Source organism: Acipenser ruthenus, chromosome 12 (assembly GCF_902713425.1).
Source record: "Acipenser ruthenus chromosome 12, fAciRut3.2 maternal haplotype, whole genome shotgun sequence".
NCBI lineage: Eukaryota > Metazoa > Chordata > Actinopteri > Acipenseriformes > Acipenseridae > Acipenser > Acipenser ruthenus.
The window spans coordinates 30,994,327-31,011,115 of NC_081200.1; the positions used below are offsets into that span (position 1 = coordinate 30,994,327).

Consider the following 16,789-nt stretch of genomic DNA (forward strand, 5'->3'; position numbering starts at 1 on the left):
ACATGCTGCTCTGGTCAGCGAGGGAATGGAGCTCTTGTGACAGCTGTTCAGGGAACAGAGAGCCCTGCAGACTGATTCCCCCTTTCCATCACTGTTAGTGTCCCCAGCAATCAGTCAGGCTTCTGATGAGCAGGGTCACTTACTGACTCTAGAGGGTCTGAGAGACCTCCCTCTGTGCACAGTAGAGGGGAAACCGTTGTATAGGGTGTGTGTAAAGGGCCGTTACCAGCAGCAGCTCAGAGCGCTACCAGACACACACTGGAGAGAGAGGCTGGGGGCGGTGGAACAGATAGTGCCAGCTTGGAGAACCCTGTATAAGCCACCACTGCCAAAAAGATCAGGGGATCTGCAGTGGAAGATCTTGCACACCATCATTGCCGTTAACCTCCTTTGTGAGCATCATAAACCCTGAGGTGAAAGACTCCTGTCCCTTTTGTTTACCATTGTTTTGTGTTCTGCTCCAGATTAAAACCTTTGTTTGCTGCTCTGAAGGAATTGCTTGTTTGGATTGGGTTTTGTTTTCTCTGAGGTGTTTTTTATTTTTGGTTTTAAGTATTGCAAAAAAAGAAAGGACTCAATCCAGCTGGTTATTGAACAGGCTAAACTAGCAATTTTAAAGAGCAGAAAAAACAAAATGAACAACGTTTTAAATCGTGATCCTTTCGTCATTTTTAGAATGCTTGTGTTTACATGGGTTAGAATGGATTTTAATTTCTATAAAGCAATGCGTAATATAGAAATGTTTGAACAAACCTGGTTTGTAAACGGTGTATTGTGTGCTGTTAAGGATGGTGAACTGGAGGAGTACCTGTAATGTGACTTATGTACTGCAGTGTCGACAGTATTTTATGTAATTTTTTGTTCACTTTGGGTGGATCTGAACTATGATTTCATGACAATATCTGATTTTTAAATACAGATTTTGTGTATTCTATTTAATTGTAAATAAAGTTTTTCAAAAAGTATTTCCTCTATCTCTCTCACAAATATAAATAGACATACCCCCAATACTACTGTATGAATGCAGAAAGAAATGTTTTGTACATCGCTGGAAAGATTCATATTCTCTCAGAAACCTACCTAGGTTGTCTTGGTGCAGCAACAACTAAGCTGTATGGGTCTTGAATTTACATTTAGCCTTCTTTAAAAAACATTTAAATTAGGCTTCATCTGGAATGATTTGATGTGAAAGAGGTCCATGTAGCAAGCAGTTCTGTAATTAAGGGTTTTCCACTGTAATGCACATCTGTTTTTATTGTCCTTTTGGCATTCTAATGTATGTTGTTTTAAAACAGTTATTATCATAGTGCAGTCTGGATGGTGCTGAAGGCATTTCGGGTAAGCTGGAAATTATACTGGAACATTACAGTGTTTATTTGATTAGGAATCATTCCCATGATTCAGAAACAGCCAATCGCACAGCTGACACGGTACAGTTACTGTGGAAACGGGTAATAATATCTTCACATATTACTGGTAAAACAATGTTTTGGGTGTGTCTTCTGACCCCCAACCTTTCCCAGTCTCACTGGACTTCTCTTGGGAGCATGGTTCCGACAGAAGAAAAGTCTAAACCAAAACAGCAGTGATTTTGTGGCATGCAATCATTTCTATTTACTGTACAGTTTAATGGCAGGGCTTTTAAATTGTGACTGGTCCTATTTTAATATGTTCAAAGGAATTGCGAGTAGTTATGGCTGGAGTTCAGGTGCAATTGTCTGGTAATTCAAAGATTTGAGTTGCTGTCTACTGGTAAAGTCCATAATGTGGACAGGATATTTGCACTTCCAGGAACCCGTAGTGCTGCGCTGAGGTACTAGTTGAGTACTGACCAGGCCAGACTGCTTGGCATCGAACTTGATATCACTGTGGATCACCTACTGTTAAGTTTGTGTTGCTTACTTGAACAAATCTGAGAAATTATGGCATGACCGATATAGGCATACCTTTTCATAGTCTTTAACTAGGCATACCTAGTTAAAGACTTTTATGTCTCCCTCATAAAACAAACTTGGTAACAGCTGTTTCTCACTTCTATTAGGAAAAATCCTTGTGAGAGTACCCGTGTGTATTTTTCTTGTTAATTTGAAACGTGTTTTTAATATGAAACAAATTTGGACCAGCCATGGTTTTATGGTTCTAAGGTCTGTACTAATATGTAAAAAATAAAATGCCTCTCCTTGTGTTAAGACTTACTGTAAAACTATTTCTTGGTTATAGTGTTATGGTATGGTAATGACGTGAATATAAAAAAGTTCAGGGGAACATATACGTTGTTTGTAGGAAAATTAGCTTTATTTTATTGTGTTAGAAAAAGATCACCTGTATCATGGTGGTGTTTTATTAATAAGGCCCTTTTAAGTAATCCCCACAGTCTCTAAATGAGTATGGGAATAACTCATTTAGACTCCTGTCTCTATGGATGTACAACTTACACTTTGTTAGGTGGATCTGTTATTTCTTTTACAATTAGAACTGTGAGGTAATTTTGTTTCTATTTAAACTTGTCATGCAACAGTTCTATTGACAAAATAACATAATTTGTAGAGCGATCAGTGTTTTGCTGATCTGAGCAATGAGGTTGCTGTATTTATTACCAGCCAATAAGAATCTAGGCGGATATTGTTTGAAATGCTGTTTATGTTTTTGATTATATAGCTTTGAGAGAGTCGGGATGTGCCATTCTGTTATCTTTGACCCAGCAAGGGACTCAACATCTGGTGCTGAACAGCGTTTAATTGTCTAGGTGCAGAGTAGAGATAGCAGATAGCAGTGACAGGTGGTTAAATACAATGACTGCAGGTCTTTCCACTATTGTTTTAGTTCATGTTTTGACCATATTGCTGGTCCTATCCGCACAATTACATTGTGTTTTCTATTTCCATTACAATGGAATTGCATTGGTATTCAAAAAAAAAAAAAAAAAAAGTGATGTGATGGATTTGTCTTCAGTGTCTGTTTATCCCTCATGAAATCAGTTTTAATTTTCTTTGATAATTCACTGATGGTGAAAACAATTTACTGTTGGCATTTACTGTTTTTCAGGTAAGTATTTCATTATTTACGAATATTAATAACTAGAGAAAATGATACATTTTGAATGTGACAATGCTATTTTTTCTTCTTTTTAATAAATATTACATTTAATCATGAAATATCTTGAAGTAGCTATTTTTTACAATGTGAAATAAGCCATTTCTTTACCGTGAGGGAAAAAATACAGACCTAATTTATGGTTAATTCGTATAGGGTGTACTATGTAGTAAATTATCCTAGCTCCCCGAGTCACACAAACCAGAGACCATTAAAATATTTATTTCAGTAGTGTCTACCGGAATCGCTGTTTGAATGTTGTGTGCTGATCAGGTGTTTAACTGTTAATCTGGTGTTTTTTTACTGAAGAGCTGGCAGCTGTGCGGCATTAGCAACAATTTTAAGAAAACACCAAACATGAATCCTTACTATAAACAACAGAGTTCTTTATTACAAGCTGTTTTCTTTGTTTGCATGTTTTATTTGATAATATGGTACCAGTTTTACTATAAAAAGTGCTATTTCAACCCATGCTTTTATTTTATTTGGTATCTGGGGCACTGAGCTCCAATAAAAAGACAGTGGCATCTGATAATTATTACCATGCCATAAGACAGCCAGTTCCAGTGGTAAATGATTTAAACAAGGATTTTATTTAAATGCCTATTGTAACTGTATCCTGTTTTAGCATGAGTATACATTAATTTACTGTTAATCACACCCTGGTAAATATTAAATTAGTTGAAAGCATGTTACCTGCATACTGGTGATATTTTCTGATAATTGACATGCATATGGTTGGCATTTAAAAGAACCAGGCTCGGCTGCAGTAATGTAGCTTCTTGTCTTTTTCCACATGCTTGAGTACCACCCTGCACATAAATACCAGGTGCAATACAAGTTTGTCAAGCCTGCTGTTTAGTTATGTCTGTTAATTCAGTTCTGATCGGTTTGTCCTGTCGTGCACAGGTCTAGAATCTGACCATCTTGCTGTAAAAGATATTTATGACATGTCCCATTTATAAATACAGACATTCTTCTACAGTTTGCATGATTTAAGTTTACAAAGTATTTATTTTCTAACTGGTTGTGCGCTTTTGAAAAAATGATTGAACCTAATGACAATATAATAAATTATAATAAGAATAATATATTCACAACTACTTTGCTCCAGTATACTGTAAATTATTTTAGATGCCCCAAATAAACTTTATTCACACTGTAGGAATTACCAAATAGCACCGGACATATCCACCACCATATTTTTGATGATTTGAAGAAACAGTTATTTTTATCCCTCTTCTGAACCAAATGTTTATATGGCTCTGTACACTAAAGAGTCAAGTTTGAGGTTTAATGGATTCTGCACGTGTTTGAAAAATGTTAGAATAAACTGTAGCCTTAAGGAACTCACTTAATGAGTGCTGACTCTGTTGGGGTAGCAGTAAACTTGGTAATGTACATCACATGTGTAATGTACCATATGGTTTTTGTTATGTGCATCCAGAATGGTCAACAGACAGTCACAATGAAAGAGTAACTCTGAAACCATAGTAGAAAAAAAAACCTCTAGTGGCACTGCACACTGACAGCATGGTTTTATTTTAATTTAATTTAATTTATTTTTTGTTTGTGTGTGTGTTTTGTATTTGTTGTCTGTAGAGCAGAATTAATGAGAGAAAAGGGGGAAGAACAAAAATGTATTGAAGCAAAGACTGACAGTCTCATTAGAATTAAAATCATGACAACAAAGGATATATGTTTCCTGTTAATTGATGGATAAACATCAGTTAATCATGTGTTGCTGAAAAGCAGTTAGTAAGGAGACATTTTACAAAAAGAAAATTTGAATCAGACTACATAAAGACGTAGCTTTTTAGTATTTCTGTGCTTAATAAACATTTTGACTCGGTGACTTTACTTGCTTCTACCCAAGACAAGATTTTTCTTTTATCAAATATCTAATAGACAGTATAATTTGCTTTTTTTTGTTTCTTTTTGCAGAAAGTCTAATAAAGAATGAGGACTATGAAGTCATGATGCAGATAGACTGTGAGGTCATGGACACCAGGATTCTCCACATCAAGACCTCCTCTATCCCACCAATCCTGCGCGATCCACGGCAGAATCGCACCAACTCCTTCTACCACTCGACTTCAGCCAGCAACCAGGCCACTCCTGTTGGAGTTATCGCTGAATCGATGAAATAAAAATGAAAAACAGGCACACTGTCAACAATTTAGTAGACTTAGATGTTATGTTTCCATCTTCATCTGTTTTGTCTGTGTTGAGATATTTATTTGTGCTTGCCAGCTTTTCCGTTTGTATTGCAGTTCATTGAGATGTCATCATTATTGGCATTATTATTAGTGTCAGTGTGTCAAGTGCCTTCGCTTGACAGTTTCCTGTGGTCTCCCATCTTTGTTTTTTTTTTTATTTTAGTTTCTGGTGCTGCAATAATTTACATAACAGGGTTTCACCCCTAATATACAACATAGTAGAAAAAGTAGAAAAGGCAACAACCCAACATACTCACCTCTCCATTCTTCATCTCCATATCCCTCTGTCTTTACAATCTCAAACACATCTTGTTCTCTATGTTAACTATACCACTCCCTGGCTTTGTGTTCTGTGTCTTTATTACCTGTCTTTGTGAAATAGTTTCTACCTCAATTCCTTTTCCTTTTTTGAGGCCATTTTCCATCTAGCACATCTTTTAACCCACTATTCCAAAACAGAAAAACTCAAAACCAGATTGCAAGCAGGACATCTAACTGGACTTTGGCAACATGTCTGAGTGACGTATAAAGACTGGAAGGACCTTCAAAGTGGGCAGTGTGCTGTCTGTGGAAAACAAGGACATAAAAAAGAGACAAGAGAATTTACAAGACAAGCCCTTGTAATTAACTGTGATAGATGGATAAGACCTGAAAATTGTTATTGAATGTCACAAGTCCATGTATTGTGAGTATCCTTTTAAATATAGCTGAAGAAATTGTAGACACAGCAGTCAATTTTGTGTTTCAGCATCTACACGTGCAAGTACTAAAACCCTGAATACAAACATAGAGAGTAACTTAATTTGAAATAAGGTTGTGCCTGTGAGTTTTGTATAAGACTTAATCTGCCTGTGAAAAACAAATGATGCAGTTTTATTATTGCTGTGTTTTCCTATATTTCCATTTTGCACTCAGTATTGTGAATGCATGAATAGATTCATAAATAGTTATACATTCTGGTAGTAAACCTTTTTTCTTAAATGAATGTTTTAGCGGCTATATTTTTAAGTTAAATATCTGGCAAAAAAAAATGTATACATAGTATTGTATTAAATGTTTATGTAAAATATAGTAATGTCTGACTATTTTATATAAGATACAAAGTATAAATTTATGCTTTCTGAAAATTACAACCAAAAGCACTTTAAAATGAGAAATGATTCAGCAGCAAAAGAAAATATAAGAATCTAAAATGTATCTTCCAAGTTTGTTTTCTTCCCTGGTTGAGAACAGGCAGGGCACTACATTAAAGCAAACTCAATCTTTGATGCTGTGATCACAAACATATTAAGATTGTATCAAACGATGCACTGACAATGAAGATTAGTGGTAAAAAAAAAAAAATCTGACATTGTACAGATATTGCTTTAGCGTTAGAGAAGTCCTTCGGTAGCTACTGAAAAAAAATACATTTCTCGTTTAAAAGTCTCTGGGGTGTGAAGATAATGTTAGCTGTTCTTTATTTGGTATGGATGATAACATTTGTATAGTAATAACACCCGGTGGTCAGATGTACAGTACAGAAATGATTGTGATGTAGATGAATGGATAGATTAAATAAGTTATTAGCTAATAAGTTAAACGCTAAAAATACATTACGCCAAAACGTGAAATACATTATGTTTCTAAAAATTAATTCTAAATCCTCCTCCTGTGTGGTTAGTTGCTTTCATCACTACTATTCCTCCTACTTGAGGTCCCCTTGATGGCAGTTTTGTAGTCAGTTAGACTAATTCATTTAACAGGTTAATGCAGAACATACAAGAGAAGATGTAGTTGTGTGTGTATTAAATGAATTGGAGCCAATGTCAATTCGGCAACTCATTCAAACTTATGAATGGTAAAAAAAAACCAAAACAAAACAGTTTGTGTCCAAGTTTAAATGTAGTCAGGTTTTAGCCAACATCACCCAATTAAACTCTTACCATAAAATGCTTCCCAAAAACATGTATATGTAATATACTGCATATACAATGTAATAAATGTTTATATAACAAAGGATACTATTATAGCTTGTAAAACATGAATATTTTGGGGGTTACATTTTGCAGTACTGAAAGTGTATAATGCATTTTTAAAACAGTATGTTACAGCTGGCATGTGGAGGTTCATCTTGAGCAGGTTCTACTGCCTCTTGTCTCTTTCTAAAGGGCGTCTAGTTTTCCTTGCTGTGGGATGTATGGACATGAATACTGCATGGATGACAAATCCCTTTGTTTTTGTAATGATGGAAAAGCACATTAATAAAGAAAAACATGAAATAACAGGTTTGAGCTATGAATTTTATTTTTCTGGAAATTCTGTGTGAATGGGTAAGGGGAATGCATGTTATATTTCTTTATCTGGGCCATATTCATAAAGCATTTATCATTGTGCTATGTATGTATCTTAAAAAAACAAAACAAAAACAAAAACCTTTGTGTAAACCACTGCTGATGTTAGAGAACCAGAAAGACAAAACTAAGGTGCATGTAAGTGCTGTTAAATTAACAAAATTGTTTTCTTTTTAGATTTACATTATGAATACAGCCCTGGAAGTGCTACTGTTTAAAAAAAAAAAAAAAAAAAAAAAAATACTAAAGTAAGGCATATTGTTAACATTTAAAGATTCAGCATTTATTTGTATGAGTTTAAACTTAACCACAGTACACCACAAAGCAGAAGAAAGGAAGATCATAAGAGTTCAAAACATTGGTATTTTGCCACAGTATCTGGGACAAACTTCAAATCTTGCCGTTACTATTTTATGCAATGGAAAATCCATGTGTGCTGGTTCCACCAACTGCTTTGATGTTTTAGTAGCACAGCAATGAGGCTGACCAGAATTTGATAGAAATAAAATAACTATAATCTCTGTTGCTAAGTTGATTTATGTTGGTTTCTTATATTTAGAATGAAAACGAACAGGAGGACCAGCAAATACAGCAGTAGATCTTAAAATGATTTAAATGCATGTTGCATAGTTGTATCCATTGCAGAACATTAAGTGCTTTGTGATGATATATAAAGTTGAAATTAAAAAAATGAACCTTCGTGAATCACTTTTTTAAGCGTATCAAATGGAGTTCGTTTTTATACTGGCTTTAGAACCAAATATATAAGTCTTGTGGGAGATTTTTATATAAACTGTCCTAGACATCCTGTACTTTAATAGAAGTCCATGTGCATTCCCAAACTTTGTATCATGTCCAAGGTATATCTTCTGTACTTTCATTCAAAATTTGTCTTATGTATTTATAGCAAGTAAAATAAAGGTGTATCATGCTTCTGTGATGGCAGTAAAATAACACACTTCAGGCAGTAAAGCATTGAATATTAAATACCAGTATTAAAAAGCATATGTATGTATTGCTAAATTGCAAAAAAAAAAAAAAAAAAAGCCAGGTGGACTGATCTACAGCCCACTTAAGAATATTAAAATATTTATTCTATTATTTATACAAAAAAAAGTGCCATGGCCCTTTGTAACTGTTCACAGGCAAATCTCAATAGGCAAACATGACACCATATGTAACTTGATGCCCGCGGTCCCATGCATACAGGACTCTTTCCTTTGGATTGTAGTCAATCTGGGTGGTATAGGAAAAGTTATTGACAAAAGGAAGCCTTGGTACTCCCTGTGTGTTGGTGTGGGTATCAAAAGCATAAGAAATAGTGGCATTCATGTGGTTGTAGCTATCCACCGCGTAAAGAACGCCACAGACGATAAAGCAATTCCCGTAAAAGTCCTTCCGCAAGCCAGTCCTCCATGTAGTTTCCTTCTGTATGGTCAGATCTGCAGTGTTCAGTTTACTCAGTACGATCAGCTCCTGCTGAAACCCTTCGTCATCGATTGCCGGGTAAATGATCCACAATCCATTCTCATCCACTGCAAAGTCAATGTCAGAGTGACCTTTCCACTTCCAGGGAGTCGTCTCCTCAAACACTGCATCGTGCAGCATCGCCCAGGCGGCCACGTACCGCTGCTTCAGATCATACTTGATTATGTCTCGTGAAAAAGCTCTGTTGTAGTAAAAGGCTCCATTGTATACAACATGACCTGTGCCTATCCAGTTGTAAGGGAGTTTATAGGAGTTGGTCCAGCGCCCTGTTGGAACACATCACAAAAGTACAATAAAATCTGATATTTAGATTACAGTCTTGGAGCTATGACGTTAGTCTGTTTTTTAAAATGTAAGTTGAAGGCCCCTTGATAGCACTACGGGTCTTTGAAAAAGGGCACAATAGTACAATTTGCAAATGCTTTTTGTAAATTGGGACTTTAATGCTCGATTACAACAGACACAGCATTGGTTTCTATTACAGGAACTGATCCAACATTACAGCATACTGCTGTAACCCAGTACAAATGAAATACAACAGAGGTCCACTGTTCAATATGTGTTTTGTATATTTAATGCTTTTTCAGATATAATAATGTTCTTAAATAAATTACAAAAAAAAAAAAAAAAGAAATAGATTAAAAACTGCTCTGGTCAAGTAAAATGGTGGATTTAATTTCTATTAAGTAATTATAATATTTTGATACAAATTACTACACAAAGCTGTGAATATGCAATACCTTGTTTGAAGTTCTCCATGTTGCGGAATTCCACTAAAGTGTTTCCATAGTAATAGTTTGTCACATAGATCTTGTCTTCCTTGGACTTTGGGTCCTTCATCCAGGCGCCCTCATTCCGCCCGTATGTATTATGAATTACAGGATCAGAGATGGTGGACAAGGTGTCTTTACACACGCCTGCCAGAAAAGTTAGAAATATATGAATGGGATTGTTCTTAAAGATACTGAATTTGAAATACCAAGACCAGGCTATACTTTTTGTCAAGTGCCAGGTGGCTGTGCAATAGCCTGTGAGCTTACCCCAGAGCTAAAAAAGGAAATCTTCCAAAAGAAGCTGTCTGGCTCAGACTAACGGTAGTTAATTCCACCCTTACAGAGTCTACAACGGTTTTACTTCCAAAATTAATTTTAAGTAGGTGATTTGATAAATCACGGTAGTATGGTTTACTATACTATTCCAAAAAACGTTTCAAAATTAAGCTTCTTTGACAATAGAGTAAATGCAGTATATGGAACCATCCCTCTGTTGAAAATGAATAGTGTATCTTACATGTCTCATACTTTTGGAAGTGCAAGTTTAGTGCAACATTGCAAAAGTCTTACGATAAATGAATTAGAGTTCAGGTAAATGTTGTGCTTTTAAAGTTTATGACTCCCTTTAACTATGTTAGAATTAATATTTAAGTAGATGATTACTCAAAGTGAATATAGAAATAAGTAAATGCATTTAAAGAGCTTTTCACCTACCAGGACTCATCTGAGCCTCATCCCTCATGTTCTCCTGAGATTCATCCCCATTAATGTTGACCCGCTGCCTGGGTATGGTCAGCTCGGGGGGCCTGGTGGTGTTCAGCAGTATGGAGGCAATGGAAGTTGTTGTTTTAGCAGTGGTAGGCCTATCTGTGGTGATAGGGGCTGCTTTGCTGGTGGACGGTTCAGGAATGGTAGTGGCGGCTGTGACTGTGGTGGTAGCGGAGATGGTGTCTTGGACAGGTGTGGAGGTGCTGTTGGGAGGTACAGTCATAATAGTTGTTATTCCTGTAGAAGGTGTTGAAGAGGCTGTGGTAGTTGCTGTGGTAGTTGTGATATAGGTTGATGGAAGCTCAGTGGTAATGCTAGGAGCAGCTGTAGATTCCATAGCGATGGCAGTTGTAGTCAGAGCCTGGGTTGTCTCCATATTGTCTTGTGTGTCCACCTCAGGAGCTGCTGTTGTTGGAGGCCTGGCCACTGGTTCTGGTATCTCGACAGTCCTGACCAGCGTTCCTATGTGCCTGATGAGCTGATCTTCAATCAACAGATCTACAGCACCATCGCCACTTGGGAAGTCATCTTCTGCTGGCCATCAAACACATAAAGTAAATTAAAATGAAGGGCAAGTTTTTTCTTTGACAAAAACAAACTTGTATTTACATAGCACCTCTCCATCAAACAATGGCTCAATGTACAGCATTCAGTACAAAAATACATGTATCAATAAACTGGCAAAAAGTTATTGGTTAACATTTTTTATAACAAGTTAAAAATCGGTAGAAACAAGGCGTATTTATTCAAAGAGAAAATCAAGCCAGGTTAACCTATGCCTTTGCAAACTGGTCAGGTTTCCTGTACCTATATGGCTTCTTAATTCCACTCTAGTTACACACTGAAAGTGCATACCCCTCGGTTTTAACTGCATAGAAAAGAGTGAGGAGGAGATCTGCATCTGACTAAATACACAAGGCTCAATCAAACCACCATGGAAATCTAGGGCCAACCCATGTAATGTAAAAGTCAGGATCCTGTACAGTGAGCAACAGGGTGCAAACTTACGCTGGTCATCTGTGTCATTGTCCTCCTCTATGGAATTAGCTTTATAGTAAGTTATTCCTCGGATGATTGCAGGGCGGGAGACAGGTTTTGTCTGCGATGACTCCAGACGCTCCAGTAGTTCAGTCGGGGGTTCAAAGTGCACGGCTTCATTTCCCTTTAGTGGTGGTTTAGAGAATACTGCTTCTCCAGCAAATCTGTCTTCATATTTCTGCCATTACAAAAGGCTTAGAATATGAAACAATTCAATAAATGTGTCTCACCAAAGTGGTGAGGCAATTAAAAAGGCAAATAGAATGTTAAGCTGTATTGCAAAAAGCATAGAATGCAAGTGTAGAGAGGTTATGTTAAGATTATACAATGCCCTAGTTAGACCCCACCTAAAATACTGTGTGTAGTTTTGGTCACCTGACTACAAAAAAGACATCACTGCACTCGAGAAGGTACAGAAAAGGGCACCTAGGTTGATCCAAGGACTTAATGATATGAGCTTTGAAGACAAGTTAAAATAATTGAATCTCTTGAAGTCTTTAAAATCATAAATGGTATAGATAAGTTAACTCAAGACACTATTTCAAATTTAGCACAGAGAGAAGAACAAAAGGGGCATAAATGGAAGCAGAGTAAAAGCAAGTTTAGAGCAGGAGTTAGGAAGCTAGATGGTGTGCTTTTAAATAAGTTCCCTTTAGTAGGGAAGAATGATGTGCTAACAAGGGACAAGCCTTGAGGTGCTTTTCTCATTCCCAAACTTCTTATGTTTTTATATTAACAATATGATGTCCTGTACATAAAATTTATTCAGTTAACAGAAACCAGAATTCTTTAGGTTTTTGTTTTATCAAACACTGTTTTTAGGCATTTAAAAAAAAAAATTAATAAAACCTTCCTTGATCTAACTTCTTCTGTGCTTCTTGAATATGGAAATCCAAGGAATGATACAAAGGAAAAATTATAAAATACACAATAACTGCTTCATGATTCTGGAATTAACTTAGTATAAACATTATCTTGGCAGGCTTCTTACTGTTTAGTAGGTTGCCAAGCTGGCTCACCAATTTAAAACAAAATTACCACTCCTGATTATAGATGTAGGGAACAGCAGCTAGCATTAGCCAAATATTCTAGGCAGAAAAATAATAATTTCCTGCCAAAGGCATATCGTTTGTTAAATATTGCAAAGACATAAATGACCACATCATTATTTGATACTTTTAAAATCAGATAAATCAGCTATTGGTCTTTAAACATAGAACTGTGATGGAAAAAAACATGTTTTGGTCTTATGGTAGAACTATCATTTGTAAAGGGTCAATCAATTATTTCCAAAGTGTAGTGGAATGATGACAGCTGAATCCATCTTTTTTTCTAGAGGAGATGCAATAATTCATTTGCAATATCTCTTTATTACTGTACATCCTCCCACTAATTAAAAGACGGTGAAGTGAGTATGACTACCAAAGTCTCAACATCGGCCAAGGATCAGACCACAAGTCATGGCTTCCTATAAGAATATCAATGCCTTGATCACGTGGCCTGCATCCTGGCCACCTTGGTATCTCAGAGGCTAAGCAAGGTTGAGTGTGATCTGCATGGAAGGGTAGCTCTGAACATTCTGATCTAGGGTGTGCCGAGAAGTTTATGAATGAAAGTCCCAATGCATACTGAATACACCATCTCAAGATGAAGAAAACACTATAAAAAATGATGTGTAGGTAGAATAAGGAGAATACCCTACCTCAGTGTGGCTATAGGCAGCTGCAGCATCACTCTGCAAGACAGAACCCAGATCTGTGAGCTGTTTCTTAGTTTCTATTGGGCTGGTGGTGGAACTGTTTTCTTTCTTGGATATGTGGTTCACTTTGGCGTTTCCTTTTAAATGTTCCTTCTTTTCAGTTCTGTTTTGTAAGGCAACCTAGAGCAGGAAGGAATATGTTTGACAGATGTGTTTGAAGTCTGAAGTCCTTTGTTTGTAATACATCATATTTATGTATCCATCTATTTATCATTTTCTATCTGCCTTTATTTTTTCCTGTCCCAAGTGAACTGATACTAATTCTAGGGTCTGCCATTCACTAGATGTGCTATTAAATTATTTCTACAAAAGAAATGTGTGTTAGACTTTTTTTTGTCAACGTGAACACTTAACATTCCAGCTGGAAAGCCACAACATTTTTTTTTTAAGTTGGCTACAGAGCTTTATGGACACATATACTGTTAAATAAGCTTATTGTTTTAAGAAGAAAATATGAACACCAGCAGCAGAACTAAAAGGTTTATGGAAACCAAAATGAGGTGTGTACGTCAGTACTAAAGTATTTATTTTGAGCTTTTTTAATTACCTAGACTTTAATTTGCAAAGCCATGAACAGTTCTATTGTTGAACTTATTTGGTCTGCATACTTGCTGAAAATTGGCTGCTTAATGCCTAGACTTTTTGCCTAAATGAACAAACTCTCTTTGTGCAATTCCACCCTGGATTTTATATATTAGTTTAATAGAAAGGACGTGTTCAAATCTGCTGCATCTACATACAAAGTTGCGTCTTACACATTGATATGCATTTTCAAGGATACGTTGATAACACCATGTTATAACATTACAGGTGTTTTGCACTTTGTAGATTTTTTTGCAGCTATGTGTTTGTGTCGCTATTGGCCCTCAGCAAACGTCCATGTTTCTGGATGGCTGGATAGAGCTGCTGGTTCTACACTATTCAGGACTTTTATACAGGGCTCAAACTGGTTACGATAATGGAATCATTTATTCACATTTGTTTGCACCAATATACTAGGAAGGAGAAGGACCAAATGTAATAGATATTATAGATGCTGGAAGTGTTGATGCCCTACACACAGCAAATGCATTGGACTTACTGTGTGTACCAAGCCTTATATTGTGCCATGTGGCACGGTGAAGGGAAACATGGGAGGATAGACAGGCACAGACAAAACTAAAATGTACAACATTTAGACTAAGCAGGGCAGTTGTTTCCCCATACATTGTATTACTGTTTTGTTAAAACAAAAATGAAGCTCTTACCTTTTCTAATGTTTCCATGCGATGTACAAGTTTAGTTGTAACTGAATGCATTTTAAGGAGATCCAAACCATAGAAGGCACCTTCAAGCAATTCAATAACTGTTGAGAGCTGCAAAATATTCAATATAGATTAGATTCCGCAGCTTGCGTACCTTTTTAGGATTTCAGTTAGGAAATACAGTGGCATCCTTTATTGCTTTGTTCAACTGCTAAATTATCAATAGGGTTCCACACTTTATACAAGAGAAAGTGCTTCCCTTATCATTTCTCTATGGGACAGGTAATTGTTTATTATAATTATCTGTTGGCAACCCTCAAAAGCAGGTTGGAAGTGAAACGCGATTTAATCTGATGGCTCTCAGGGTCTCCAATGTAAAAGACATTCTTGCTCCTATTTCTAGTGAAGTGTCTGCATGAAGAAATCCTAATTATACTGTAATGGCACTAAGTATTACATCTGATGACAGTCAATAGGGCAGGCAAACAGTTGAACTGCCCTCGCGCCAGCTGAATGAAAGTCCCCTCCAGAAATTATGCTTTGCATTAGTGGCAGATAAACAGAAAACTTTAATCTCCAAAGCGGTCAGTCCTGAAAGTTTAAATTGACCCTAATTCATAAAGTATGGCGATGCAAGCAGATCATTTTTTACTTTTTTTTTTTTTTTTTTAACTTCAAAGTGTAATTTGAAGATTAGTCTACAATAATCCCATGCAACTGTTTGAGATCATTTTAACATACAGATGTGTTGAATTATTTTACCTTGATACCATCTTTCTCAGCTTCCTGGAGCTTCTTAAATCTAAAATCCCCCTCGCAGGGGTTGAGAGCAGAAGGAGGGGCAATACAGGCACACTTGCATCCTGGTCCAGATGTTACAGTTTCCACGGTGTAGAAGTCGTTCACCTTCGCACTGCCTTCTTCAATCCTTTTGCAGGCAGTCCTACTCAGTGGTCTGACCACGCACTTGCACTGACAGTCAGAGCCTTCGGAAACGGCTTTGACTTTGTCATAATCACCCAACAGCTAGAATGTGGAAAGCGGGTAAAACAGTATTGTAAACAGGCTTATCTGAAACAGAAGTATAAAAGCATGCCAGAATTTACATAATGGCGATTTAACTGGGAGGTTTATAAGAGCTGTAAAAGTGCGCAGGTGCTGTAATTATAGTCTGTAAACTATTCCCTTGCTATTAATTACCGTCCCTTTAGTGGGATGTTCACTCCTCTCACGATCATGGTGTAGACGAGGTTATCATTTCTGATGTTATTGTTAAGAAAAATCTGATTTGGGTCTCAGTCAGGCTTTGTGTTATATTTTGCAAACATAGGTGTCTGGTTAAGTATTTAAACTGTACAGTGACAAATTTGTAAACAACGTGTGTACTAACACTAAAGTCCAACTGAAATAATTTAAACTGAACCCCCCCATCCCCCAAATGCTCTGCTGGACAAAACCTGCATTAACCAAGAATGCGTCTATTTAGCATAAACTCAGACTCACTGTAGCCTAGTAGAGTTCAAAATAACTCCCAATGAAAAAGGTATCTGATTTCATACCTGTGTTAAAACATTTTCCTGATTGTCAGCCTCGTTCTCCAGAGTTTCCGTGTATTCTTCTTTGAATTCCTCCCAAACTCCACTAGTTTTACTCGATTTGGCCGGTGTGTCCTGCTCCCCATTATTAGACAGTGGAGAACCCGCACTCAGGACCACGCACCAGAAAAAACACAAAACCGTAATCTTAGACATCAGGAGCACTTGGTGACAACCAATTATGAGAACGGAGTGATCCAGGCAAGACGATGCAAATCCACAGTGCACTTCTTCTCAAAACGAGAATTGCATTCTGCATTTACATCCCGGTTCCGAAACACCCTTCATACATTTCCATCACCTTTGCTGAGTAAAGCAACCGCAGAGAGATGTAGTTCCTTTTTTTCGATTAATAAATCTCAGTAACTCCCGGTTACATGAAACGTGCAGGAGTTAGAGGTGCAGGAGAGAAGTATCTGCTTTTGTGACTGCTGTAGATCATTGAGCAGTCAGTGGGAAGGATCTCTCTGGATTAATCA

The 16,789-nt window shown here is 36.8% G+C and overlaps 2 protein-coding genes across 2 annotated transcripts in view; one reads left to right on the top strand and one right to left on the bottom strand.

The window, feature by feature from the left end:
* LOC117417024 (cyclic AMP-dependent transcription factor ATF-6 alpha-like) overlaps window positions 1-7,893 on the top strand; it is a 62,170-nt gene extending 54,277 nt beyond the window's left edge. Inside the window, exon 16 of the mRNA XM_034028668.3 lies at window positions 5,038-7,893. Coding sequence (XP_033884559.3) covers window positions 5,038-5,243 — 206 coding nt within the window. The 3' untranslated portion in view covers window positions 5,244-7,893. The remainder of the gene's footprint in view (window positions 1-5,037) is intronic.
* Window positions 7,894-8,035: 142 nt separating this feature from the next.
* On the bottom strand, window positions 8,036-16,789 carry LOC117417023 (olfactomedin-like protein 2B). The gene is made up of 8 exons (XM_034028667.3): window positions 16,275-16,789; window positions 15,478-15,741; window positions 14,719-14,826; window positions 13,415-13,591; window positions 11,683-11,890; window positions 10,621-11,208; window positions 9,874-10,050; window positions 8,036-9,399 (listed from the first exon to the last, which is right to left on the bottom strand). The coding sequence occupies exons 1-8, from the start codon at window positions 16,464-16,466 to the stop codon at window positions 8,798-8,800; spliced, it is 2,316 nt and encodes a 771-aa protein (XP_033884558.1). The 5' UTR covers window positions 16,467-16,789; the 3' UTR covers window positions 8,036-8,797.